The sequence below is a fragment of the Penicillium cinerascens genome (assembly GCF_028974065.1).
Source record: "Penicillium cinerascens strain IBT 15544 chromosome Unknown scaffold_4_segment0_segment0, whole genome shotgun sequence".
Taxonomy (NCBI): Eukaryota; Fungi; Ascomycota; class Eurotiomycetes; order Eurotiales; family Aspergillaceae; genus Penicillium; species Penicillium cinerascens.
In genome coordinates this window covers 542,399-568,343 of record NW_026695297.1, presented here as the reverse complement: position 1 = coordinate 568,343, position 25,945 = coordinate 542,399, and the positions used below count along the sequence as shown (strand labels likewise).

Genomic DNA, 25,945 nt, shown 5'->3' with positions numbered 1-25,945 from the left:
GTAAATCAATGTTAGTCTTTGAGATTCGACGCGCATTTATCTCAGTGAATCTGATATATCTCCATGTGCAGCACCAAGGAACGAAGAAATTCCAGTCACCATATTACTTGCGGTCCTTTCCACGGCGGCGGAAGGGGGCAAAGATAGTTCCAAAGAATCCGACAAAGACAGTGCGCAGGAACGCCTTGAGCCAGCTGTCTGGTGCACTATTCAGAGAAACAGCAGCCACTGACCGGTTCTGGCTCACTGGACGAGCATCCTCTTCATTAGCATTAGCAGGTGCGCCTTCCTGCGCGGGCTGGGCAGGAGCCTCAGTGGTCTTCTGGGCTGACTCTTCGGGTTCAACCTGGGGCTGCTTCGTGGCAGCGGGGGGCAGGGATTGTTCAGTGGCCATGGTAGCCAGCTGATCGGTGGAAGGCTGGTTCAGCCTGGTGAGAAGAGCTTCACGATCACCAGCGAGGGCTGCAAGAAGCGAATCAGCTTCGAAAGACGGCACCGACACGTTGTTGGTCGAAACAGAGTAGGGCTGCAGCTTACTGTTATCGGGCTGCGGATCTGCCAGAGCCTTGGTCTCTTCCTTGGCTTCCGCGGGTTCATTCTTGGTGCCCATGGCGGTCGACTCCTGCGCAGCTTTAGGAGCCGGAGTAGACTCAGGCTCCTTGTGCAGCGCAGAAGCCACACCTGCAGCAGCAACGCCGGCTGTGGCAGCGGCAGCTCCAGCGGCAATCACCTTAGGTGTCAGAACACTGTCCTGTGCAGATTCTTCCTGGGTCTCTTGACGAGGAGCATCCATCACCTCTCTGGGAGCAGAGACTTCTTCGATAGGAGCCTGAGGCTCAGCAAGCGCAGCGGGTGTCTCTTCGGCCACAGCAACGGGTTCCTGCTTCTCGGGCTGCTGTTCAGCCACAGGGGCCTCAACAACAGGCTCTTCTTCGTTTGTGACAGGGGCCTCTTCGGTATGAATAGGCTCCTCGGGCTGAGCAGGAGTCTCAGCCTCCTCCACTGGCACAGTAGGCTCAGCAGCGGAGGTGGTCTCGGGCTCTAAAGCTTCAGTGGTGGGCTGTTCCTCAGTGGCCGTGGTGGGCTCCATTGCAACGACAACTTCCTCGGTGGCAGCAGAAGCGAGAGTCTCCTCAGTAGCCTTCTTGACAGGTTCCTCGGTAACAGGCTCTTCCACGACGGGATCCTCTGCGACAGGCTCCTGCGAAGTTTCGGTAGCATCAGTGGCCGCGGGGACCTCTACTTCAGCCTCGGTCTTCACAGTCCCCTGAGCAATAATATCCTCAGTGGGAGCAGGCTCAGCAGTAGGCTCAGCCTCATGGGGAACAGCCTCAGCGATGGGCTCCTGAGTAGCAGCCTCCTGAGGAGCAATCTCTTCATCAGTTGTAGATTCAGTGGCAACGGGAGCATCAGCAACGGGAGCATCAGCAACGGGAGCATCAGCAACGGGAGCATCGGTAATTGGCTCGGTCTCGGTAGGCGCCTCGGAGGTTTCTTCCTTGGGAGTTTCCTGCTGAGGAGCAGTGGTCTCAGCAGGCTCTTCGACCTGAGTGTCGGGACCATCTTCTTGAGTAGGTTCCTCGACGGCGGGTGTCTCAGAGGCCTCCTTAGGTACCTCGACCTCAACCGGAGCACCAGACATAACAGGCTCCTCAGTCTTCTCTTCAACAACGGGCTCCTCAGCAGCCTTTTCTTCGTTGACAGATTCCATCACATCAGGAGCGTTGAGAGTCTCCATCTCTTCAGCCGCGGGAGTCTCAACCACAGATTCCTCCACAACTGCCGGTTCCTCCTTAGCCTCTTCAATGGGGGCAGTCTCAGCAGCAGGCTCTTCGACAACCTCGGTCTCCTCCCGTGCAGGGGTGGCCTCGACAGCGGTGGAAGTCTTGGGTTCGGCGATAGACTCCTCGATCTTCTCTTCCTCTGCCACAGGGACCTTGGGCTCCTGGATAGAGGTTTCCTGAACTACGACAGGGGCTTCTTGGGTAGTGGGCTCAGCGACGGGCTCAGCGACGGGCTCAGTAACAGGCTCAGCGACGGGCTCAGTAACAGGCTCAGCGACGGACTCAGTAACAGGCTCAGAGACGGGCTCAGTAACAGGCTCAGCGACGGGCTCAGTACCGGGCTCAGTAACAGGCTCAGCAACGGGCTCAGCAACAGGCTCTTCCGCGGCCTCCTTAGTCTCGGTCTCGGCAACAACCTCGACGGGGACTTCAGGGACAGCCTCCTTAGTAGATTCCTCAGCCGGTGCTTCCAAAACAGCAGCCTCGTTCGACTGCTCAACGGGGTTGGTAACAGCCTGAGCTGGGGTTTCAGCAGATGCCTCTTCTTCCACGGTAGATTCCTGGGTTGTTTGCTCGGTCACCTCAGCCTGAGACTCTGCAACCTTGGGTTCTTCGGTCCTGGGGGTTTCGGAAACGTCCTCAGCAGCCTTCTCCTGAGTGGGCTCCACAACGGTGGCTTCCTCGGTGACGAGAGGCTCGACGGGCTCGGAAACGGTTTCTGTGCCCTCTTCAACCTTGGAAGTCTCGGCTTCAAGAGCGGGAGCTGCCTCTTCGGGCTCCTTGGCTACGGTCTCCCGTTCGGTCGTTTGCTCAGCAGCAGGCTCCTCTGTGGCCGTAGTCTCGGTCGTAGGTTCAGCTACGACATCCTTCTCGGCCTCAACAGGAGCGGGCTCTTCAACCCTCTCGGCTGTCTCAACCTGCTCCTCAACGGGGGCGGCGGTAGTCGTGTCCCGGACAGGCTCGGGCGCTGCCCCCTCGGTAGCGGCCTCCTTCACAGTGGACTCTTCAACCGGCTTTTCCTCGGCAGTCTCCTTGGAAACTTGGGGCTCCTCAACAGCAGAAACCTCAGCAGGAGGGTCTTCCTTCATCTCAGAGACGGTCTCCACGGTGAATTTGTCGGCAGCAGACCCCTTGAGAGGTTCTTCAGCGGGAGTCTCTTCAACCGGCGCATCCTTGGTGACCTCCGGTGTCGATTCCTTGAGCTCAGATGCTTCGATTGCAGTCTCTGTGGCGGGTTCCTCTGTGAGCTTTTCGGACGCTTCCGGAACAGCCTCGGCCTTAGTCTCGGTGGCGGGCTCTTCGGTCACAGGCTCTTGAGCAATTTCGGCGGGCTCGGATACCTTCACAGCCTCCTCAGCAGTAGGCTCCTCCACCACAGGTTCGGCCTCCTCGGCCTTAGTGGGAATCTCTGTAGAGGTTGCCTCTGTGACGGGCGCTGACTCGGGGCCCTCGGTAGATGTTGGCTCCTCGGTGGTTTGCTCGGGCTGTTCTGTGGGAACAGCCTCTGCGGCGGGCTTTTCAGCCTCTGCAACAGGCTCGGGCTCCTTCGCCTCCTCAGTCTTCGGTGCCGTCTCAGTCGGCTCAGCTTCTTGCGAAGATAAGGCATCGGCATCGGCATCGGTAGACTCAGTGCCAGGTTCCTCCACCTTCGCAGCCTGCTTCTTCTCCTTCTTTTTGGCATTCTTCTTAGCCTTCTTCTTTTGGGCAGCGCTCATCGGTGCCTCAGTCTCGGCGGCGGCGTCGCCATTCGTGGACTTCGCGCCGACGAGTGGGGTTGCGATCGGCTCGACGGAGACGGGGTCTTTGGGCAGGGTCTCATCAGAAACTGAATGAAAGGTCAGCAAGCTGCAGGTTGTACCTCGGAAGCTCAGTAAATACCGTTTTGGATCGCAGCGGTCGCCATGGTGGCAGTCGTCAAGTCGTAACGGTCGTGAAAAGGTGAGAGGGAAAGCGAGTAAGGATTTGCAACTTGACCAGCAAAGCAGCACTTCAGGCAGGATCAACTGTACAAACAAAGCTCGCAGAGCAAAGTGGTATTATTAGAGGTGTGTAGAGCGTAGAGGAGGAAGAAAGGCCGGATAGCGCGATAAAAAAAAATCGGATGCCCAACTCGACCGTGTACAACACAAGCGCATATGATTCACGGCGTGGGGCAGGTTGTCACAGTGACCAGGTCGTGCTTTACTCAATTCTGCCAGCTTCGGTCTTTTGTCTAGTACCGATTCAGCATAATTGGTCTCCGTTGGAACCCAAATGGCCAACCGTTGTCGCCTTGGGCCACTGCGGTCCCCACCACTGTCCAATATGCGGTGAAGCTATCCGCCGAGGTCCTCGGGCGATCCCCGGGATTAGGCTTCCTGTCTACATAATACGAACAGCAAGTCGTGTGCGACAGCCGGAATACTCTGTCTCTGTACTCCCCCAGTGGCCTCTTTCGCGCGGTCGCAACTGCTTGGTTCACGACTCGAGCAGGAAGCTCCCGAAGAGAGAGGAAAAAAAAAGTGGAGCGGAATGCACTCATCGGCCCATGCACGAAGGTACTAAATGCACACTAAGGATGCACTAAGAAGACTAATTATCACTAGGGCCCGTCCACTGATAGACGGAGCCCATAAGGGGCCAATGGACGCAGGGACTCCTCTCCACCTGTCAACTGCATTGATTACCGTGTGATCTGATGCTCTCCAAAACACGGCTGGTGGTTCACACGGCATGGCTAACTTTGCCATGGCTCGACCGAAACTTGAGCAGTAAAAACATAAACAATGGACAATAACAAACTCGGAGCCCGCTGATGTGACCCAGGGCTCGTCATCCATGTTCCATGGGTCTGCGATGGGGGGAGGCATGGCATGACACATTCGCCCTGTGTTTCGAATTGATTCTATGACATAGCCGGAATAGAACCATAGTTAGCATTGTTAGATGGAATGTACGGATTTATCTGAATGAATAGCTTCATGCCAGAAGGGTCGAGTAGCTTTGTACGCGACCGACCTCGGTCTGCCCGGACCCGGCTTTGACCATCGTAGTTTCCCTCCCCACTTCCACGGATCTCCGTCTCTCAAACCTATTCCGCGCGCAAGTAGCCACTTTCCGGAGATCTTGCTCATCATTGGCAAAATACACTTTCCATGACCGCACATTGGTTGCCCCCTTTCAACTCGCATACGCCTTTCACTTGCCCCTTGCTGGCGTCTGCCACCTTGCACGTGTGAACACGCGGTGTGGTGGTCGGCTTGCCCGTCAATACAGACTCTAAGACCCGTTAGGACGTCATCAGGTGATTGTAGCCAAACCTTGCTCTCATGAAAACTGCTCCGCCCTCGTCGAGTTCTTCGATTTCGGGTGTTGCGCCGTGGCCTAAGAGCACGTGGTCGTCGGCGAGGAGTTGATAACTACCCCCCAAACGGCGTAGAATACCTCTTCTGCGTCCCACAGGCGATGTTCAAGAGAGAAAGAGTTTTGCAAGGAGGCCGAGTTTCAGCAAGAGACCAGTCGTGGCAGCTGTTCCTTCGAAAAAGGAACATTGTCGTTGTTGTGGATAATGGGGCGTGATGGTGCTGCTGGTTGAGTCCTCGATTCGCACGTCGTGCTGGAAGCAGAATGTGGTTCCCAGAGCCAACTTGAAATCGCCTCCCGTTTGTTCCTGCAACAGATGCCATATGGTCAGTAATGTGAGATGAGAAGTCGGGGTGGAGACCCACGTTCAGCGTCCACTTAACATTGCCATTCTTATCAGTGGCGTAGGTGCAGCAGAAGCCATGCAAGGAGATTATGTGCTCATGCTCATATGCATAGCTGAGGTGAGTTATGCAATTCCCATGGATTACTCTGGCTATTTTCAGAGTCCTTGAGTGGTGCATAGGAATCCGTTGGGGGCGTCACACCCGGGTGATTTAGTGCACTCCAGCTGAAGACGACGGTCGTTGCTCTAGATGCCAATCTCGTACAACTCGCTGTCGTGAATCCGACTAATACTTGCAAGATCTGCACGGGGGTGCATAGGATGTCGTCTCGAAGACCGTCCCCTAGTCTGCATTTGCATTCTGGTGAACACCAACGTAAGATAACAACACAGGCTCCAAAGCTGTCAGGAGGAATTACGATCCCTATCTGGCAGTGAGACCTGGTCAATCTTCAGATGCTGCTGATTCCAGAAATTGATAGAGCCATACTCGAACCCTGAAGTACTGACCACACCACTCCTGTAGATCAGAATAGGAAGCTTTGATATACTAGGTCCCTTCTCGGTGACATGCTCCACCAATAGCCCCGCGCTCGCCACTCAATCTGACATTGGGGGGTACACACTCCTTGCGTCTATAGCTTCAATTCCCAAAGTTCACCCGTCAATTTGAACCCAAAGTTATCATGCTCCTACGAATAGACATGCTGATACCCTTCATTCTTATATATCCGCCTAGTAGAGACCAGTAAACTTTGAGTCCACAACACGATCTTCTCGTAGCCCACTTCCTTCGCGAATTCCGTGCACTGTCACACCGAACCTCTGCCAACACTGAGCCCCCAGGCGCTCGGCTCCAGGAGCAAAAGGCGAATCTTAGCCGCATTTTGCTGCATTCGGTCTTTCACTAGCATAATGTACCCGAGGAACTTTTCGTCCCGCTCGGCGACCCAACAACGATCCGATGCGGGGTCGAGCTGATCGATGAAATCTGTGGCAATTCGGCTGACGAGAGCCTCGAAGCGCTCGTCCCAGCCGAACTCTTCATAGTAAAGTACTCCGTGGCTATGGGTCCGCAGGATGAAGGGGCGGTGGGTTGGTTGCGCTGTGTCTCCCATCATGCCCGAAGGCCGCGGGAATGATATATGATAAAATGGAGTTCGGTATTATGAATTGAGACTCTAGTAAAGACTCCAGTAAATGCAGTGTATGAGACTATAATTCGTTATAAGCAGCATTCAGAGATGACTTGGCGTGGGCCTTCTAGATTGTTCGATGTCATCCATGGGGCGCAATCTAGATTAGGTGGGGTTCGAGGGACTTCAATTTAGGTTTTCGGAACGCTTATCCTTTGGAGACTTACCTTTAGCCTTGGTTTTAGTTGGATCCTTTTTTTTCGAGGCTATGGAGTCCATTGCAGACTTGTTTGTTGAATAAATTGGGCATTGATGTTTTTACGATAAGGCCGGCGCTAGCAGGGCGTCAACATTTGTAGATCAGCTACATAAATACGGATTAGCGCGGTTTATAATACAGCCGATGAGACGATTCATGAATAGCCTTTAACAAAATCGGGAAACGATTCGTGAGCGTAAACATGATCTCAGTCAAGGAATAGTCCGAAACTTATAGACAGCCAGATTCCTCGCCGGCCCTTCCTCGGGTCCAAATATCTGGAAAGGTCTCTGGCCCCACTGAGAATTATTGATTCCATCAATCCAACCATAAGGCTCGATAGCAATGCAACCATGACTGTGAACGAAGTCCACACCTGCATGGCCCTTGGCCTTATTTCGCTTGATTTGAGATTGCTTAACAGGGGAAGGCCCAACTCCGTTGCAAGTGTAAATATGAACTGCTTTTTGGTCGCTCATGCGTTCCATCGAGATGCCTGTGAGCTTGGAGTTCATCCGAACCACTGGTACTAACGCATTTGGCTCATACTTTGGGGGACGGTCCACGATCATACAGTCATCATATCCTAAACAGTTCTGACCACAGAGCCCTGATGTTTTCTTGATGTCTGCACCGATAAGCTTGCCTTTGAGAAAATCCGCCGAGCCACCGTAAGAAGTGGTGACATCAAATAGTTTGCCGGTTGGGACCTCGATGTTATCCACGCCAACCAGCCGGTGAGATAGTGGCAGTTGAAGCCAGGTATCGTGCTCAATCGTTGGCGCAAGGAACGTATTCAGGTTCCAGTAAATATGGTTTGTAAGCATTATTGGCGTCTTTTGTGTGAGTGATATGGAAGTCAACTCCGTCGTCAATTGGGGAAGACCATCGGCACCAGACGATACTGTGTAGGTGGCATTTGTAATAGCGTCTCCGGGGAAACCTTCGAAGCCGGGATCGTACAAGGAGAATGTGATTGACGACCATGTGGAGCTGGACACATTCCACTTCCGCTGGTCGTATCCGACGGTACCCCCATGAAGGGTGTAGAGGCCATGCGGACCGTTGAGTGAAACATGATGCTTGTTTCCGTCAACCGTAAATGTGCCGTTCTTGATACGGTTGGCATAGCGGCCGACGACGGCGCCATAATAGGTGTGTACCGTTTCTGTGTCATTCAATTATTGTTCTGGAAAGTCGTAGCCCAGTACAACGTCTTGGGTCGCGCCGTTGCGGTCCGGAACAAGTAGAGAAGTGAGACGAGCTCCATAGGAGATAAATGTTGCGGAGATATTTGGTGCTTGGATTGTATAAGGCTTGAAAGCGCTGTTCGGAGAATCGGACGCTCCGTACGCGACACGCGTGGAGCAAAGTAGACCAATAATGTAGGCTCTTGGAAGCATATTGCCTATTTTAAAGGAGAAGGGCGAGAGAGTCTCGCATAAATGTTCAAAAAAGACCATAGAGTATGCTTTATATAGTCATTTCTTAGCAGTCGTCATTCAAATATTTTCGTGGCCAACATGTCCAGCCCCGCGAACCAATGTCAATAATCTTCTCTAAAAGTACACAGCCTCTGTTTCGGCCGGGTCAAAATTAAAACTACTTCACTGAGCACAGTATAATGCCATAAACACAGCGGTTTCCCGGTTACAGGCTGACAATGCGGAGGTAACTCATTACAAGGACCAGCATACTCTCGCCCAAAATTTGATCGTGGCTGATTGTGGAACCTCGTGGCGCCGGCCAACACATTTATAGACTAGGAGCCCATGTTGATCAGTCTTACCTTCAGAGCACCGGGCACTTACTGTAGGCTAATCTTCAATGGTCCAATGCCTTTTGTTCCGTTTATCCCAATTCTTATGGCGGTTGCATTTTATGTCTCTATGATACAGAGAGATTCTTTCCCTTGGCAACTTCGTCATACGTCCGAATTGTTGGAGAGACTCCCACATTTATGCTCTTTTTAAGCCCATTCAAAGCCTCGCGAACACTTCACAGATGAGCCGCTACCAAGTTCCAATATACTGCATCCCAACAAGTCCAAGATTGCTCCTCTTCATATCGTCGGTAGACACTCTCTTCTCCAAGATGCTTCTCGCGGGCGATGCCTTTCTGGGGCCACTCGTATGGTCCCTTCTCACTTCGTGCGTCCGGATTATTCTGCTTCATTAACATCAGCATCAAATCACGCAAGGTCTTCTCGTATTTACCAATGTAGAATCTCCGCAGTGATAGTGTCCTTGGGGTCGCTTGTGACTGTCTGGCTGGACTGGATGAACTGGTTCGTGAAATCTTCGCCTGGCTTCTTCAGCTTTCTAATGTCGACGCTATAAGCCTTCAGCAATTTAAGGAGCTTTGCGTTCTGTTCTTTGAGCTCCAGCAATTCCTCTGTATGTAGTTTGAGCTTCTCGTTGAAATAATTCTCGAGTTTCCCGATTTCTTCGGTGTGCGTCTCGTATTTTGAACCGGTTTGCTTGTTCTTCTGGTGAAGAACCTTTTATAAGCTCTGTATCGACCTGTTCGGTATTATCCTTGAGCTTCGAGACCTGCTTCTCTTGACCCTTCTGGACTGTGGGCGGCTGTTCAGTCTGACCCTTGAGACTCTTAATCTCATCGGTCTGCATTTCAAACTTCGTATTGACGTCCATGTTGTTCTTCTCTAGTCCGGTACTTGGTTCCTGGCAATGAACTCCAAGTTTTGTGATCTTGGTAGCATGCAGCTCAAGCTCGATGCCAAGGTCGAAATTGTGTTCCACGATCTTCGTCATCTTTTGCTTCTGTCCCCTGGACATATCGTGGGTCCAGTCGCTTTCGCTGTTGACCTTTGCCATGACTCTGCTCTGAACTGTCGGGAGAAGAGTGAAGAGTGGCAAACGATGTTGAAGGAAGGCCAGGCAGAGTTAAAGACAGAAAGCAAGTTGATCCAAGATTCAATTGAGCAGGCGGGGCTTGCGATGGAATGACCGAGATGAGAAGATGGAAAATACCAGCGGGTGTTCACAGTGAACTAATATGAGGTCCTTCAAGAGTCGCAAATGAAGACTCCGATATTATTAAACAAACCACATCTACTGTATCATCGATGTGGTTTTATTATACGTCTCAAGTAAAAAGTATCAAAGTAGAGAGTCGAAGGGGAGAATCACCTCTCTGAGTCTGAGTGTATCGGCAATTCTCAGCAATTCCATACAGGACGATGTTGCGGTGTTGAAGCGAAGGAAGGATCTGGCGAGTCCAGGTGTGCATTACTCGGAGTTGCTTACTTACATCCTGAACAATCGAGTCGACGGGGTTGCAGTCCCGCGTGGTTTGAAGAGACACCTACCTGGCCTATTTATCTGCCCTTCCGGCCGTACTTCTCTATCGGCCATGTCGCAGGTCTGACAACCAGCCGGCTCATCGTCTCAAATAGTGGCACGCCTGCATCAAGCCCATTGATAAAAGTGCATAGTGATTCACCCACGGGGCCGGATATACCATTCCCTGGACGAACTGCAGTAGTCACTGGCATGAAGACTTACCTGGTGCTAAAGTAGGTAGCACTGCTCTCGGGGCTGGTGCAAGTATTGTCCTTGCGGCTATTGTAGGTAATGGCGTGTCTGTGGTCCAGGCGACTCATGACTTGGAAAACAAAATATGGAAACTACGTCCCGCTATCAAACGGTCACGTTGTTTGGAGGAAGCAGACAATATACAGCCATGGAGGCAATTTGAGAGGTTATTTATATACATGTTCTGCAGGGGGTTATGGACTAGGGCAGTGAGATGAACAAGCTAACATAGCTGACGGCGTAATACATATGCCAGGGAATATCAACGGCCAATCAGCTTGACACGTGAGAGAACAGGTTGTTTTGATACTAGCCAATGAGGTTCGCTGAAACAACATGTCCTAGAATGTGCTTTTCATCTTCCAATTGCACTGGCTGTGGTTTCCCGGAATAGGGATCCGGCTACGAGCTATCAACTGAACTACGCCAGCATGAAACCAAGCTCTTTTGGTATATACTACCACAAAATTGACAAGGCCACAGAAAACTTGGCAACGTGGGTCTACCGGGCCTTTCCATCGCCAGCTTGGGCATACTCCATATAATATTGGGGAAGGATCGCACAAAAATAATCTCAAAAATAGCCATTAGCAAGGTACGCTATGCCCGTTGGGTGTAGCAAGAAGTGGATCTGAAGAAGCAAGCTGGGGAAAGCTCAGAAACAATGTGTGTGGCACCGATACTAGTGTTGAGTCTGGAAAGAATCCCCGTTGTGGCTTTCAGGGTATGGCACAGTCGCCCCAGGCACCCTATGGGTCCGTACTCCTGAATCGACGCAGGGAGCTTCACCTTCAGCTCCAGCTCCAAGCATGTATGTACATCTCTAGCATGCCTATTGTATCCCTACGATCCTCACATCTACAGTATGTCTCTGGAATGCCAGATCTGCTGTAGCTTCCTCGTGGAAGGTAAAAGCTAACCGTGCGGTACGAGCCGTATCCAGCTTCAGGGCAGCTCAAGGAAAGAAACAAGCACCTGACCCAGCAGAACCTGGGTCGAAATTACCCTGAATCGGCTGGTTTCTGCCACGACGCGTCTCTTGAAATTCAGCTGTGTTGGTACCTGTTGACGGAGCTGATACAACCCCCTGTATCGTGAGGATGGGATCCACTGCTCCATCAAGTGGATTCATCACGTATGTACGAGTCCGAGACAGGGACAGGTGATTCCGGCATCAGGTCTCCGTAGTCCCGTAGTTCCGTAGTCGAGATTTGTTGCTATGCAACACATCACGCAGACGTTGAGCCCCTGCATGGGTGTTAATTTCGCACATGTCAATACTCTCTCAAGCCTTACCAGGAAGTGCCAGCTGGCCTCTCTCTCCGCCAAGCAATTCCATCGGATGACCTCACGGCGGATCGATGATGACTCGATGAGTCGGATCGATAGATACCGTATTGTAATTTACCACGTATCCTAAAACACCCGATACTCGGCCCCTGGATCGCCATCTCGTGGCTTGTGCCACTTGTAACATCGCATCTACGACCCTCGATAAAGAGACAAATCACCCAGGCAAGTTGCCATTCAGATGATAGCTCTCATTCACTCGATATGCAGTTCCGAGGAGCTGAGATATTTGCAAGGGCCTGTTCGCCAACGGTGCCGGCAGTCGTCCGATCTAGCTTGTGTGGGTCCGCCAAGGCCGGGCTGCAGCAGTTCGATTTTCCCGACTGAGCCTCTCTCAGCCTCCGGACCCCTACGCGGGCTTTTTTATAAATCCTCGCATGGGTGTAGAAATCCCTCCGGCGCATGTAGAAGATATCAGAAAGCATCTTTGGAAGGCGCTTGTTATTATAGGCATGTTTATATCCCAGCGGTTCCCTGGCCGGGGGGTCCCGGACAGGTTATGTGTTATCCGGTTCTGGTGGTCCCGGAATCCACTGGGTGGAGGCCGAGGGAAGCGGGTGGACTGGAAGCTCGTATCCATCATTTTTAATTATTTCCCTGAAATTTTCGCTCACACTCGGAAACCTATAAAAGGAACCCCTAGCCCGGGTGCAGCTGCATACGATAATGGCAGGGAACGGTGACGAGCCGGACAAACAAGTATACCGAAGGGGGTGGGTGTCGGGATGCGGTGTCTGAATTACGTGTTCCCAATTAGACCGCTCGGTGAAGTGTGTTCCCGAGGAAAGGGAGGATGGGAGAATCCACCCGACCCTCCTTTCAGCCGACCAAAGTGGCCCGAGGAAAAGTTGGTTGCCCAGTGAATCTGTAGTTGGTGGACCTGGAATCCGAGTCGGCCCGGTTTGGGCGACGCCGGGAAGAAATCCAGAAAAGTAGGCTCCGTTTAAGACGCCCGAGAGGGTTATGATTGGCGCTCTATCTAGTGGATCGGTGGATCGGACCCACTCATTTGGAACATGCGGATGATCCACTGCAGGGAAGGTGAAAAAAAAAATTTGAGCTTACCCTGCCCATTGCCTTTGCCCTTTCTTCCTCCCCCCTAACAGTGAGGAAAGGGCCTATTAGGGAGGCATGAGAAGCAATTGAAACTACATGCAGGGGAAGAAGCTAGAGGTAATTTATTTGCTTCCTGGGAAGGGAATCCGTCTCATAGGAAGTGGAGCCGAGTATCAGCTAGAACCCGGACGAACCCGAATAAAGGCAGCGATACGCGTAAGAAATGAAAGAAAAGCGTAAAACAAGGTAGAAACACATCCCGAGCATTCCAAGTACAGGTGATTTGCGAGTGAAATACTCCGGCGTCCGCACAGAGTAGGGCTTTTTTCACACGCGCACTAGCCTCGACTAGGAGGCGGACGGGCGAAAATTGTGCCGTAGAGTATTTATGTCCTGGGACGACCTTCTTCCGTAGTTTCCCAGCTTTTTCTCCCTGAAAAGTTCCTTCCCATCCCATACCAATCCACCCTCCCCAACTCCTCTCTATATCAACCAACAAACCATCACAATGGCCTCCCGTGTCTTCGCCCAGCGCCTGGCTTCCACCATGGCCCAGACCTCCAAGGTCGCTCGCCCCGCTGCCCGCTTCCAGCTGAACGCTGCCACCAAGCGCACCTTCACCTCCCAGAAGGCCCCCGTCGCCACCTTCGGTGCCCCCAAGCGTGTCGCCGCTCCCACCGTCCTCCAGGCCAACGCCCGCCAGGCCTTCCAGTCCGCTGCCCGCCGCCAGTACTCCTCCGAGGTCGCCACCGCCATGGTTGAGGTCTCCAAGAACCTGGGTATGGGTTCCGCTGCCATCGGTCTCGGTGGTGCCGGTATCGGTATCGGTCTCGTCTTCGCCGCTCTCCTCATGTCGGTCTCCCGCAACCCTGCTCTCCGTGGCCAGCTCTTCTCCTACGCCATTCTGGGTTTCGCCTTCGTCGAGGCCATGGGTCTCTTCGATCTCATGGTTGCCATGATGTGCAAGTACGTCTAAGCGTTTGATCCAAGGGCTTTGAAGGAACAAATAGAAAATATTTCTTTTTTTCTTTTGTCCGCCGGGGAGGGTATTTGGTCGTGATGTATTACCATGTACTACTTTTCAGCGTCATCTACAACTTTTCCTTTTTGTACATATAGAGTCTATGTGGCCTACCTATCCCAACTTCTAAGAGCCAAACCAAAACTCTGTGTGTTGAGTCCTCCGGCTTGTACCACCAATTTCCTAATTGCTCTCGCATTTTTCCGCTCCTGGGCATTTCACGTATGGCTCTTTCCTAGATTCCCTAGAGAACGCATTACGCATTATTTCTGCTGGAACTGTCAAGCTATCTCCTGGATCTCCAGCTTGATCTTCACAGACAGCTCCTCCATCCGGGGTCGCCCCTGCCCCGAGTTCGATGCCTCCTGTCTCCGGGGTTTGCTACGTGGAAACTTCTCGATCAACTACCGACACGACCGCGCTCCATTGACGGTCAATGCTCTACCAGGTAAATCTAGCCATCTCATTTAGCCTATCTACCTAGCTCGGCCCTCGGTTCCCCAGCTTTGAGAGCAGTCTTTCGAGCTCGACGTCCCCGGCATCCCCAATGCAGAGCCTGCACTAGCTCCGGGACCTCGGGTAGCGCGCTCCCGCATGGGCCGGCTGACTCAGCAGCATGACATCAACGAGACGAATTCGTCTGGTGAGTATCTTAGGTGAGATTGTCCGTGTTTGCAGAATGTAATCATCTGTATAGAAAGTCGGTATGGTGAATTGATTTTGTGGTGCGACGTCGTGGCTGTGTGGTTTGCAATAGCTGGGTTCGGCTACCTGGGAAGAGTATCATATCCGGACACAAAACATTCGGACAGGAAAAATACTATTTAATATGACATTATTTTCAGTGGTAATCAACTATGTACTAAGTTGACAAGAAAATGTCAAGTTTGGTATACATCTAAGCTCGTCATTCCACCTGTATGTGGTATTGGCTCTATCCCTTGGGTTGGATGACATGGAGAGCTCCAGGTTCAACACCTCAGTCCAACCTGACAGCATAAAAAGTACACATGTATGGTACTTAGTTTATCTGCAGCTAGCATGCCTATGTATAATCATATCCACGCTTATTGGAGTTAATTCAGGCATTCCAGACGATGACATGCATATTTTTGAAGTTTATCTTGGCTGAGTCAACTTGTCTTACGTATCGCAACATGTTCCTCAAACAGCTAGTTTTGTCAGAAATGAAAGCCCAGCAGCATTTTACAATCCTTATTTGGAAGATCCAAGCTATTTTTGGAATGTTTGCTGTGCTCTATGCAAGGCTGGAGCCTCACTTTGTATGTGTTCAAGGGTGCTAGGCCCGGCAACCCCTGGAACCTCCAAACACCATCTTCAACCACGAGCATCAATTAGTGAAGTCAATATAGCAAATTAATCTCAATATTCAATTATGTAAAATCATTAAGATCAACAGAATAGGGAAGTATAGATCCAGTCACAACAAAATACCAGATAAACTCCGATCATGCCGCAAGACTCGCTTGCTCAAACGCTGGGGGGAAATAGGTATCACGTCATGGGAACAGTAAAGGGAAACAAAACGAGCTCAAAGATGCGATAAATAGAAACAGAAATTGAAGAGATACCCCTTGAAAAAGTGGACACCAACTCGCAAGTTGCTAAAAGATTTCTAGATCTTCAAACTCCACCACCAGCCCATCCGCGAAGCCAGCCGCCAACGAACTATCCAGACTTAACCCATTCATCGCGTCAAACATAGTCTCGCCGCGGCCCAGATTCATAGGCCGACTCGCGTATATCCCCACATGAACGAACTTGTCCTCAACCCCGTAAAAGAACCAATTGACTTCCCGCAGCTTCGTCCACGAGGATCCCACTGCCCCCGGACTCCGCACAAACGGCGAAGCGGACGGGACCTGGTACCAAACCCAGAGCGCATGACCGATACGCTCCAGTTTGATGCGTAGAGACTGAGTCCCGGGTCCATGTGTAGATTGGATCGGCGACAGGCACCAGTCGGCACCGTCTCCCGTCGCGCTAGTTGACGATGCATTGACAGTGCCAGATGAAAATTCCATGCCGGCTTTGACCCATTTACACGGTGCCCGGGCGCCCGATCGGCGGGCTGTGGTGATTGCCGGAGCCCCGGAGAAGGACTGTGGTGCTGCGCCCGCGAAGATGACCAGGCCGCCCTGGTCCCATTCCATTTCCCAGTCAGCGCTGATGGTGACTTCGGCTACGACGAATGGCTGCCGTAGCGAGGTGAATACGATGGGCGCGGTGGATGTGTCACTGTTTGGGGGTTTGCGCCATAGATCGGTGTTCGGGCCCGCTGTTAGAGTGAAGTATTCCATGCATTGCGGGAGTGTGAAGCCTGGTGGTAGGTTCAAGGCTGTGAAGGAGGAGCCGTCTGGTGGCATGGTGGGCTAGCTGTGACTTTAGAGCTTGCTAACGGCTTCTGGGATTCTTGTTCTTTTTATAGAGAATTGAAACCGATCGTGCTGACAGAACACGGCTGAGTCAATGGACTGAGCTTGCTGTAATGTAATCGAGTTCCGGCGTCTGTGCGGATCATCAACGGGAACGTCGTTTGAGACACGGGGTCCACAGCTTCGTTTCAAGGGAAATAGGAAGAAACGAAGCGCACAGAATAAATGGAATTGGACTTTGCGGGGAATATATTTGGATAGGAAGTCGACGATGCGCGTTTTGCGGATAGGATGCCGCATGCGGCATCAACAGGAACGCGACAGAAAAAGGAAAAGAAAAAAAGCCAAAAAGAATCCCCCGATATCCGAGGAAGCGAACTGGACCACGAGAGGAAATTAGTTCGTGACTAGTCACTATTTATATGAATAGTACCCCCTAGAGCTCAGGGGAGGGCAAAAAAGGAGCCTAAAAGCAGAGCCCGCAGTGAATGGGGGACGACCGGGCTGCCGGGCTCCCAAAGAACTTTGGGACCACCTGGACTTGAGGATCGCCAAAATTCTTCACGATGGCGCGGACCAGTTTGCAAGTGGCGGGTCATCATGCATACTGGGGGGATCCATCACGCCGTGCATCCTAGGGAAACGTGGGAACCGGGAATTGGGACAAAGGCACAACGGGACAACGGGACCCAGAATCCAGAATGGAGAGCTGAGACGGGTCTCCAGACTCGGCAGATTAATCTCTGCCCACTCGTGAGCCGTACGACATGCGACGTACGACGCAGTGGCGAGCGTAGTTATACTTCGGGGATCTGTAGACGATCGGTCGGGTCCATACACGTCGCTGGGGAGAGCTGAGCTGAACGGGATCTAGGATCTTCCCTGATCGGGAGGTGATAGGCGTGGTCTGACAGCCCTAGAGGACACAGGGTTCCCAGCTGCAGGTGGCGGTGATGCTAAGCCACAGTTTGCCCTCTGCACTCGGCTGAACTGAGATGTGGAGTGGTCGGAGATGCCGCTCTTGATGAAAGCGTTGTCCCCGTGTGCTCCGTACACCGTACTTCGAACTACTCTAAGGTTCCTTGGGATAGGTACGATGATTTGCGAGGCTACTTTAGTGTCTCCACCAAGTCCATCTTTGCGATCTCTGCGTTGGCATGCGCGCTACTCGGCTCCGATCTCGACCCCAGCTCGATGACACCTCCTATGAGTCCTTTGATACTCGAAGATCTCCTTTTGTCATAAGTTGCCAATGGGTACACGCGAGGGAAATGAAGGGGAGCCTAAGAATAAATCGGTGATGAGGTGTCCAGGCAAAAAGGGGGCCAAAGCCACGAGACGGCGCTAAGCAACCGGGCGAGGTTGGCGCCTCAGCACTGCCATAAACGACAATCCAACCAATAGCGAGCGATCCATCCGGGCCAATGTCGTATTAAGTGCCCGAGAGGCTCCGGAAATTTTTCTGGAAATGAGACTTAAAGCCTTGGTGACTCGCCACGCGAGCTGTTTACTCCTGCGCGAAAATCTCCCTCTACTAACAATAGCTGGAGGGAAATTCAAAGTGTTGTTCGAGACGCGTTTTACAACACGATCTACATTAATCTAGACGCGCTTCAGCATGTCGCCTTCACACGGGCTGTTCGCCCGTTATAACCGGTATTTCAATGGTCCCTCGGTGTGGAACGACAAGGTCACGCTCAGCACAGACAGTCTTTACGAAACCAAGTCTCTGTATATTGTCGGCTTTTCTTTCGACGTTCTGACACTGGCCGCCCTGATCTGCGGTGTCGTCTGGGCATGTCTGATCCGCAACCACAGAGGCGCGCTGAAGGGCGTGCTCCCTTCTCTCATTGCCTGGCTGGTGTATGTGAATCGCTTTTATTATGCAGAGACAGATGCTAATACGGAACGACTCCAGTGCTATGATCCTTACCATCATCGAGGAAAGTCTCCACCTAGCCGACGCCGTAGTCACCCAATACTATGTGATGGGCCTGTTCCTCAATGTCTTTTTCTTTCTTTTGAGTCAATGCCTGCTCATTTTCGTCTTCTACAACGTCATTCATAAGCTGTTGGATCGGCTCACTGATACGGGCAAGCCATACGCGGCTGTGGTTATCATTCACTGGATCGTTCTGGCCCTTGCGGTAGCACTAGCCATTGCTACCTGGGCCTTGTATGTGGTATTTGAGGTGAATATGATTCAGAATTCATATGGATTCGATGTTTCAGGAATCTATAGCAATATCCAGAGTGCACAGGTTATCTTCTACTGGGTAATTTCAGTGGAGATGCTCGCCTGGTCCATCTTTGCGACTGTGAAGGCTGGATCTCACAGGTTTGTCTCGAAAGTGTGTTGACGATACAGCCCCTCTTTGGAATGCATGCTAAAATATGGCAACAGATGCCAGCAATTGCTTTCATAATCGGCAGCGTCTTTTGGTTCGCCCTGAACATGATGTGGGCAGTCGTCTACATCCGCTACATCATCCCGGACAGCCTGTTTTTCCCGCGGTATCTGTCAGCCGTTGAGAGTGTCGGCCAATTTTTGTTCTGCGTCGGCATCTACGTCGGCGTCCTCCTCTGCTGCATGAACTGGAGCAAGGTCGGCGACAAGCCTTCCGGGCCAATGCAACACGGTCCTGTGCCTGTTGGATACCCGACATACCCGGCATATCAGACTTATCCCCAGTTCTCACAAAATCCACAGCAGTATCCTCCATATATGCAGCAGCCATACCAGCAGCCATATCAGCAGACATACTAGCAGCCTCAGCAGCAACCTTAATAACAGCCTTGACGGTAGTAAGAGGTGTTAGTGGAGGTCGCGATGGAGGATGAAGGTGGATGGAAGCGATGCTATCCAAACATGCCGTCCCAAGATATGAAGATATAGGACAATCATGTTTTGGACTGCGATTCTTTGACGTGTTTACGTGTTTTGTTTCAAGGCGATATCCCTGGGCTGGTTCGGGCCTGCTGTATACGAAATACCCATATTTGTTTGATGTTAATACCCAATCTAATTTTCTCGAATGAAGTCCATATTTGTGCTATTACTGTACAAGTAGTAGATCAAGAAGTTGCTGAGCTCTAATGACCGAGAAATCCTTTACCTAATTTAACGAGTCCCCCGTGCCTTGAAGGTCTTTCCATCTACACTCCGCAAATGTCTTGGCAAACCAGGCGGTGGCGGCACGGCGATCACATCACACCCGAACGTCTATCAACTTCAACTCAACCAGCATCTTCTCCCAGCCATGGTGTGCACCAAATGCCAGAAAAAGCTTAAGACCACCGAGCTCGCCACGCCGGGTGTCAAACGCAAGAATGACATGTACTACGGCTCCCCGTCCACCACTCTAGGCGGCTCCTCGGCCGGTGCTGCAAAGGCTAAATCAACCCTGGGCAACATGGGTATCGGCAAGGTGTGTTTCTGGATGTGCTCTGTGCTGATATTCAGGTTGATGACTGACACCCGCGCAGAGTAAACTTCTCAGCTCGAAGGCGAAGAATCCTTATGCGGCGTATGCTTCGTCTTGCGAACTTTGCAAGACGAAGACTGAGCAGGGAAAGAAGTACTGCCAGCGCTGTGCTTATCAGAAGAATGGTACGTTCTTGTGATGATTTTTTTCACGATGTCTTTGCTAATGGAACTTATCAGCCTGCCCGATGTGCGGCAAGAGTCTGGCTGGCAAATCGGCCAAGGACCAGCCCGTTGTGCAAGGTCAGAAGTTCAACTTGAAATGATTTACTTTTTCATAAGATGTGGCGGGTGTGGTTTTCTAGTGCTCATGGCGAGGCGTTCGGAGTCCAAGGACAGGCCTATGTATTTACAGATCCGATCTCGATGAATAAATTCGATTGACAGTACAGAAAAAATCTAGTTATACATGGCATGCGCGGTAAGAGTATATGCAGTGCGTCGATAACGCTTCATACCAGGCAACAAATCGCCAATTCCTGGCTACGACAAGCTCGCGCTTCCCTTTGTTCATACACAAACAGTTCGGTTCCAATTCCCTCATAAGCTCCTTATCAATCCCAGTAACCGTTTACCGGTCGGCCAACATGTTCTTGATGTAGCTGTAGTAATTCGGCAGCACGTGCTGCGCGATCTCGTCCTTGGACAACCACTTGAAGTCCTTCAGGTTCTGGGTATTGGCGGACAGATCGGCTTGGCCGGTCATGATGCGAGTCTTCATGAAGAAGGTCTTCTCGCCGTGGGACTCGGCTCCGGTGGCCTTGTCGATGTGGGGCTTGCGGTTTGTGTAGACGTGGTGACCGTAGGGATGGTAGCCGACCATCCAGGTGTTCATGTTGACACCGGCGGACTCGGCGAGGGTACGTTCAGCGGCCTATATCGAGAATTTGATTAGAATGACTGTCCCCCAGAGCATAATGTGCGTAGGCGCAAGCTCACCTCACGGATGGTTTCCTCTCCAACCACAGGAGAGCTAGGGAACTTCCAATATCCCTCCTTCGACTGAACAAGCAAGTAAAGAGTCTTGGGAAGCAAACGGTTCAGGCTCTTGAAGTCTCCCTTCTTGTCGGCCTCCGTCACCCGCGAGAATGGGCGCGGGATCTCCTCCTTCTTGCTGGTATCTTGGGAGGTGGCGTTGGCTGTGGACTCGGCGTCATCAACCAGTTTCTCTATCTGGTACTCCGGCTCGGATTCCTTGGACCCGAGGAGCAGCTCGTCGTTCCATGCGTCGGTGGCGTACGCGTTGTACTTTCCGATGTCGCGTGCCGGGGTCCGACGCTCCGCGACCTTCTTCTTCCAGTCCACGTCGGCGGGCGTTCCACGCTTGAAATAAAAGTATTTGGTGAAAGGCAGCGCCAGACGCTCGTTCAGACGCTTTTGGTAGAAATGGAAGGCTTTCTCGAACGGCTCCAGGTCGCGGGTGATCTGGGGCGGACGCGAGAGGACAACGCCGGCGTTGATGGTGTAGACGGGCTTCAAAACGGGGAAAGTAGTGTCAGGGGCAGCAGTCGCTGATGGGGTCGCAGCCGCAGCAGAGGCATAGGTGCGGCGGCCGAGGGTCTCTTGACAGCTTTTGCACACGCCGGAGTCGAATTTTGACGGGCCTGGATCAGAGGGAGTTAGTGGCTATTCCGATTCATCAGCAATCGTACATACGCAGCAGGGACGCTATGCGCCGGGCGCCATTGGGACCTGACGACATCGTTATAGACACTGTTGTTGCTGTTTCAACACCCTTTGCAACTCCGAGAAAAGTTCCAGCGAAGTCACGTTCGCGCTACACCCAATCGGGACTAGCGGACACCGGGCCACATAAAAACGCGGCGCCCGCTTTTCAGATTTTCTCTTCTTCAGGCACCCATTTCCTTATCGTCACTGCGTTTAGTAAACCCCACGACCAGTCGATCATTTAGCGGTGTCTAGAGCGAGCTTTGCTGCTGATTCGCTAGCGGTACCTTCGTTATTACCAAGGTGTACTGTTAGATAGATGCGGCGAACATTTCAACACCATGCCTTGTGCTATGTTCAGTAATGCCATTTGATCATTTCATCCGATCATTTCATCCAATCTCCCTTTTCCACCCTCTAAAGAAACCTAGGTGGCTTCGCGAGCTATCTCTCCGAGGTCCACGACTCCCTCATGCGTTCCAAACACTCGCAGCTTATTGCCGTAGACGTCCCAAAACTCGCTGTCGAGTCGAGGGATCAGCAAGCCATTGCGAACCATATCAGCAACTGCGTGGGTTGCAGATTCAGCGAGAGACTGAAGTGATTCCTCCGGAGACCAAACATCGGAATCCTTGCCGTCGTCGCCCTTGCCCGGAAGGTCGTCGTCATCGTTTGACCTGCTCTGGGCTCGTTTAGAACGGCCATTCATGACACTGTTGAATAGGTCCTGCACATTGAAAGGCTGGCCATTAGCGATTTCGATATTCATCTCCCTCAGAGTTCCCTTTGTGTTGTTGAGTATCTTTCCCTCCTTGTGAAGCTGGGCAGAGAGCTTGATAAACAAGATGGCGGCGAGCATGCTGTCGTAGCCCGCTTCGTGCAGGCTCTCGGACCATGCATACTTCGAATACACGGGGTCGATAACTGGTATACAGGTCAGTTATTCGCTACCTTCTCAGTTCGGAGTTCTCTGTGACTCACTGATCTTGGGAAAAGCTACCTTCGCAAACTCTCTGTTGGCGTCTGCCAGCGAAGACTTAGCGTTGGAGGAGTCCTCGTCGTAAGTAAAGAGATACTTCGTATCTATCACCAGGGGAAATACACGGTGAACCAGAAGCTTGAATTCTTCCAAGGTCTGGGGCAATTTGCCGATGAAGTGGTGGTAAAAGAAAACCAGATCCGTGAAGCAATTGTGTCCAATGAATACCACTCGGTTCTCTTTGAGACAGTCTTTCAGTCCGGAGGAGAGCTCCTCCAACGTGAACTTCGGGTTCTCAGCTTGAGCCAGGAGGGGAGCAAAGGTGCTTGGCTCGAGGGATGTCAGGTCTCCTCCCACCAAAGCCTCGGCAATCCAGCGGAATCCAATGCTTTTTTGGATCTTCTTTTTGGCATCGTCCCGCTTTCGCTCAATGGCCAGTCTGTTCATCTCCGCGGTGGTCTCGGTGACCTGCACGTATCCGTGTCGGGTTTGAGATTTCAGATCAGGGTACTCGAGCCTGATCACTTTGTGCACGAGGTATTTCTGCTGATTGCTCAGATGCCTGGGCAGAGTTCTGCGCTGCTGGGCCTTGTAAGAACGAGGTAAAGGGGGGATGTTTAAGTGCTCATTGCGTCTTTGGCCCTGATAACTAGCCACCCAGTTATCAAGCAAGGCGCGAACTTCCTCTAGAAAGTCCAAAGAAACTTGGTCTATGTCCTGTATGTCCCAGGTATCAAGACGGTTGAGCCTCGTGTTCATATGCTCCCGGGCCTCTTGTTCTTCGCTGCGAGAGAGATAGCGGACACCCTGTTTGCAGAGGGCATCGATGCTGAACCCATGTCCTAATAGGAACTCGACCGCTGGGTAGGTGGATCAATATTACTGTAAAATTGGACTATCGGAGAAGAAGGACGTACCCAGGCTTGAAAATGTCCAGTCACGGTTGATGTCCAGGGCTTGCTCCACGATAGGACTCAAGCAGATGTTAAACGGTCTGAGGTTGTAAGTGCCTACCACTAGTCAGATTGCAGTCAACAAGAAAACACAATTCCACCAGACCGAGTACCATTTGCAGCATCCTCATTGCAGATTGTCAGACCAATCTGAATGATCTGGTACTTCTCCGCGGCGATTTTGTTTTCCAAATAACGTTCCTGTAGAGTCTGGATCTTCGGAATCTGGGAGGAGGGGGCCAGGGAAATACCAGAGAGTTCAAAGTCAATAGAAACGAAGTAGCTTTGGGTCAGCTCTTTCAGAAGCCAAGGAAGGTAGTAAGCGAAGTTGTGCTGCGTTAGATCCATCTTGTTTGAAATTGATGAGATAAAAGGCAGATGCGCGGTCGAGAGTGAAAGGAGCTAAAGAAAAGAACGAAGAGAAGTACGATTGATTAAGAGAGATGAGAAATACGATCAATGGCTCATATCGAGGAAGCTTTAGCTTGCACCGTGGATGTTATCATGAAAAATGGGATATTTGTCAGAACCATTGAACCATATGTGTGGAAGGGAAGTAGATGGTAGGTAAATGATTGTGAGATCGAAGATGCTACGGAGCTACGTGGAACTGACAATGTAGGCTACATTTTCTATGTAGCACAAACTGACTGAAGCCTCCCCGGGGCAGGGCTCCTAGTCAGACCATGCGAATTTGAGTAATTGAAAAAGACCAGTAATAGAAAGATTACAGCAAGGGAACCCTGCTAGTATGCCGAACTAGATTAATCCTAGACAATACGAATGACATGTGGGTTATACCACCTAGAAGAGACAACAGGTATACAAACACGACTCCAATGGACCTAATGAGGAACCCGTGCAGTTAAATCCTAAACAATAAATTGCGGTGTAAAAAGTAGCCAATGATACAAAATAAGCAGCAATGGAGTGTATAATTGACAACGTTGCGAAAGACGTTCACGTTGGGGAAGCAATCCCGTGACCAACCCCGGACTTGGGCGAGCCGAGGGAAAACGACAGCCGATCGCAGAGTTCCCGGCGTCCACGGTCTCCTCTCTTCTCTCTCCATCCATTTCTTCTCTACTCCTTATGATCCAGAACTAGGCAGTTTTGAATACCGCGCCATTCCGTGCTTCTGGAAAGCAACGACTGACGCAATGTCGACACATACGAAGCTCACCTCCCCGTCCTCCACCAGCCCCACGAGGCTCTGCTCCAAGACATACAAGAAAGCTTCCCAGCTGTACCTTACACGACGTCTACCAGAATCACTCGCATCTCTTCAGCCAATTATCAATGTACCCTTATCACAAGATGACCAGTACACGAATGGTGACTCGACCGCGGCCGCGGCCGTCGCGCCGATCGCCACCGCCCCCGGCACGTGGAGAATCAAGGTGTGGAATCTCTACATTACGCTTCTCAGCGCAATAGTGGACCTCGGAGCGGAGGAAGGGAAGAATCAATTTGGCCAGAAGGAGTGGAAGTCAATTGCGACACAAGTGCGGGAAGGAGGCATTTGGCAGACTGTCGTACAGGTCGGCTACCAGGGCCGGGAAGGCTCCGTCGACGCCGAGGTTGTGTACAACTTGTCAGTGATCGCTTCTCATACACGTTCATATGAATCGCAACTAACAAACGCCGAATAGAGCCACACTACTCCTGAACCAGTCTGCTTCTCAAGCCCTCAACCAGCAACGACTCGAAACCTACCTATCATCCTACGGACAACCCAACCTTGACCTTGCAGACCGTCTCCAAGATGCCTCCAGTGGCTCTCCACCTCAGCGTATTTCCGCGACAAGCGGAACCGATACCCCGAAGGACCTGGCCGCCCGTGTGAGGATCATCGAGCTGTTCGTCTTGCATGTCCTTCCCCGTAACGAGGAGTGGGAGTACGCCCACGAGTTCATCAACCTGAGCGAAGTCCTAGACGAAGAGCGTAAAGACCTGTTCCTACAAACATTGGAAAGTCTGAAGGAGGAGAAGGAAAGAGGAGAGTTACGTGCCGCGGAGTTGCAACGCCAGAAAGACCTAGAGCTCGATCGGCAACGAGACGACGAACGCCGGAGAGCCGAGGAAGCCGCCGCGGCCACACCTCCGAAAGCCAACGGACACAAGCGCAACACCAGCGAGGTCGACTACGGGATTGAGAAGGGCAGCGCTCGCGGTGCTTCCAAGGGCAAGGGCTCCAAGTCCTCGGATAAGTCACCCACCAGCAAGTCCACAACACGGACTGCTCTTTCATCGTCTAGCTCGAAGAACTCCAAGAAGCAGGTCAAGCCTGAGCCACGGGCCAAGTCACAAGCCGTGGCCAATACGCTTCGCAATCTGTTCAAGCATATTATCCAGAGCATTTCCGGAAACCCACTATCAATAGTGCGCACCCTGCTCTTTGTTCTCGGAATCTTGATGGCAATGAGCCGACAGGACGTCCGCGAACGAGTCCGCAGGATCACGGACTCTGCGTGGCAGAAAGTGAAGGGTACCGTCGGCATGGGTGTTAAGGTGAGCTATATCTGAGATATAGGCTCGCCACGAATTTTTGCCTTCAACATTGCATGACTTGCCGTGTATATCTTTTCATCATTTGGATATTCCTTTGTTTTCG

The 25,945-nt window shown here is 51.8% G+C and overlaps 11 protein-coding genes across 11 annotated transcripts; 4 read left to right on the top strand and 7 right to left on the bottom strand.

The window, feature by feature from the left end:
• Positions 1-103: 103 nt before the first annotated feature.
• On the bottom strand, positions 104-3,687 carry N7498_008162 (PT repeat family protein; the record flags this gene model as incomplete). The annotated part of the gene is made up of 2 exons (XM_058455224.1): positions 104-3,609; positions 3,663-3,687. 2 exons carry the CDS (start codon positions 3,685-3,687, stop codon positions 104-106), a joined length of 3,531 nt encoding a protein of 1,176 aa, XP_058305212.1.
• A 2,597-nt stretch (positions 3,688-6,284) lies between these two features.
• Positions 6,285-6,590, bottom strand: N7498_008161 (GNAT family N-acetyltransferase; the record flags this gene model as incomplete). Its single annotated transcript, XM_058455223.1, has 1 exon — positions 6,285-6,590. One exon carries the CDS (start codon positions 6,588-6,590, stop codon positions 6,285-6,287), a length of 306 nt encoding a protein of 101 aa, XP_058305211.1.
• A 489-nt stretch (positions 6,591-7,079) lies between these two features.
• Positions 7,080-8,270, bottom strand: N7498_008160 (galactose mutarotase-like protein; the record flags this gene model as incomplete). Its single annotated transcript, XM_058455222.1, has 2 exons — positions 7,080-8,035; positions 8,096-8,270. The coding sequence occupies 2 exons, from the start codon at positions 8,268-8,270 to the stop codon at positions 7,080-7,082; spliced, it is 1,131 nt and encodes a 376-aa protein (XP_058305210.1).
• Positions 8,271-9,079: 809 nt separating this feature from the next.
• On the bottom strand, positions 9,080-9,704 carry N7498_008159 (uncharacterized protein; the record flags this gene model as incomplete). Its single annotated transcript, XM_058455221.1, has 2 exons — positions 9,080-9,367; positions 9,390-9,704. 2 exons carry the CDS (start codon positions 9,702-9,704, stop codon positions 9,080-9,082), a joined length of 603 nt encoding a protein of 200 aa, XP_058305209.1.
• Positions 9,705-13,338: 3,634 nt separating this feature from the next.
• N7498_008158 (ATP synthase subunit C family protein) lies at positions 13,339-13,806 on the top strand (the record flags this gene model as incomplete). Its single annotated transcript, XM_058455220.1, has 1 exon — positions 13,339-13,806. The coding sequence occupies one exon, from the start codon at positions 13,339-13,341 to the stop codon at positions 13,804-13,806; it is 468 nt and encodes a 155-aa protein (XP_058305208.1).
• Positions 13,807-15,476: 1,670 nt separating this feature from the next.
• N7498_008157 (uncharacterized protein) lies at positions 15,477-16,238 on the bottom strand (the record flags this gene model as incomplete). Its single annotated transcript, XM_058455219.1, has 1 exon — positions 15,477-16,238. One exon carries the CDS (start codon positions 16,236-16,238, stop codon positions 15,477-15,479), a length of 762 nt encoding a protein of 253 aa, XP_058305207.1.
• Positions 16,239-17,865: 1,627 nt separating this feature from the next.
• N7498_008156 (uncharacterized protein) lies at positions 17,866-19,014 on the top strand (the record flags this gene model as incomplete). The annotated part of the gene is made up of 3 exons (XM_058455218.1): positions 17,866-18,110; positions 18,166-18,598; positions 18,652-19,014. The coding sequence occupies 3 exons, from the start codon at positions 17,866-17,868 to the stop codon at positions 19,012-19,014; spliced, it is 1,041 nt and encodes a 346-aa protein (XP_058305206.1).
• Positions 19,015-19,507: 493 nt separating this feature from the next.
• N7498_008155 (cysteine-rich PDZ-binding protein) lies at positions 19,508-19,997 on the top strand (the record flags this gene model as incomplete). The annotated part of the gene is made up of 3 exons (XM_058455217.1): positions 19,508-19,675; positions 19,734-19,857; positions 19,912-19,997. 3 exons carry the CDS (start codon positions 19,508-19,510, stop codon positions 19,995-19,997), a joined length of 378 nt encoding a protein of 125 aa, XP_058305205.1.
• Positions 19,998-20,302: 305 nt separating this feature from the next.
• N7498_008154 (mitochondrial 54S ribosomal protein mL46) lies at positions 20,303-21,433 on the bottom strand (the record flags this gene model as incomplete). Its single annotated transcript, XM_058455216.1, has 3 exons — positions 20,303-20,605; positions 20,671-21,335; positions 21,388-21,433. 3 exons carry the CDS (start codon positions 21,431-21,433, stop codon positions 20,303-20,305), a joined length of 1,014 nt encoding a protein of 337 aa, XP_058305204.1.
• A 393-nt stretch (positions 21,434-21,826) lies between these two features.
• N7498_008153 (CAF1 family ribonuclease) lies at positions 21,827-23,679 on the bottom strand (the record flags this gene model as incomplete). Its single annotated transcript, XM_058455215.1, has 4 exons — positions 21,827-22,323; positions 22,381-23,238; positions 23,296-23,388; positions 23,445-23,679. The coding sequence occupies 4 exons, from the start codon at positions 23,677-23,679 to the stop codon at positions 21,827-21,829; spliced, it is 1,683 nt and encodes a 560-aa protein (XP_058305203.1).
• Positions 23,680-24,491: 812 nt separating this feature from the next.
• Positions 24,492-25,857, top strand: pex26 (the record flags this gene model as incomplete). The annotated part of the gene is made up of 2 exons (XM_058455214.1): positions 24,492-24,925; positions 24,984-25,857. The coding sequence occupies 2 exons, from the start codon at positions 24,492-24,494 to the stop codon at positions 25,855-25,857; spliced, it is 1,308 nt and encodes a 435-aa protein (XP_058305202.1).
• Positions 25,858-25,945: the final 88 nt, after the last annotated feature.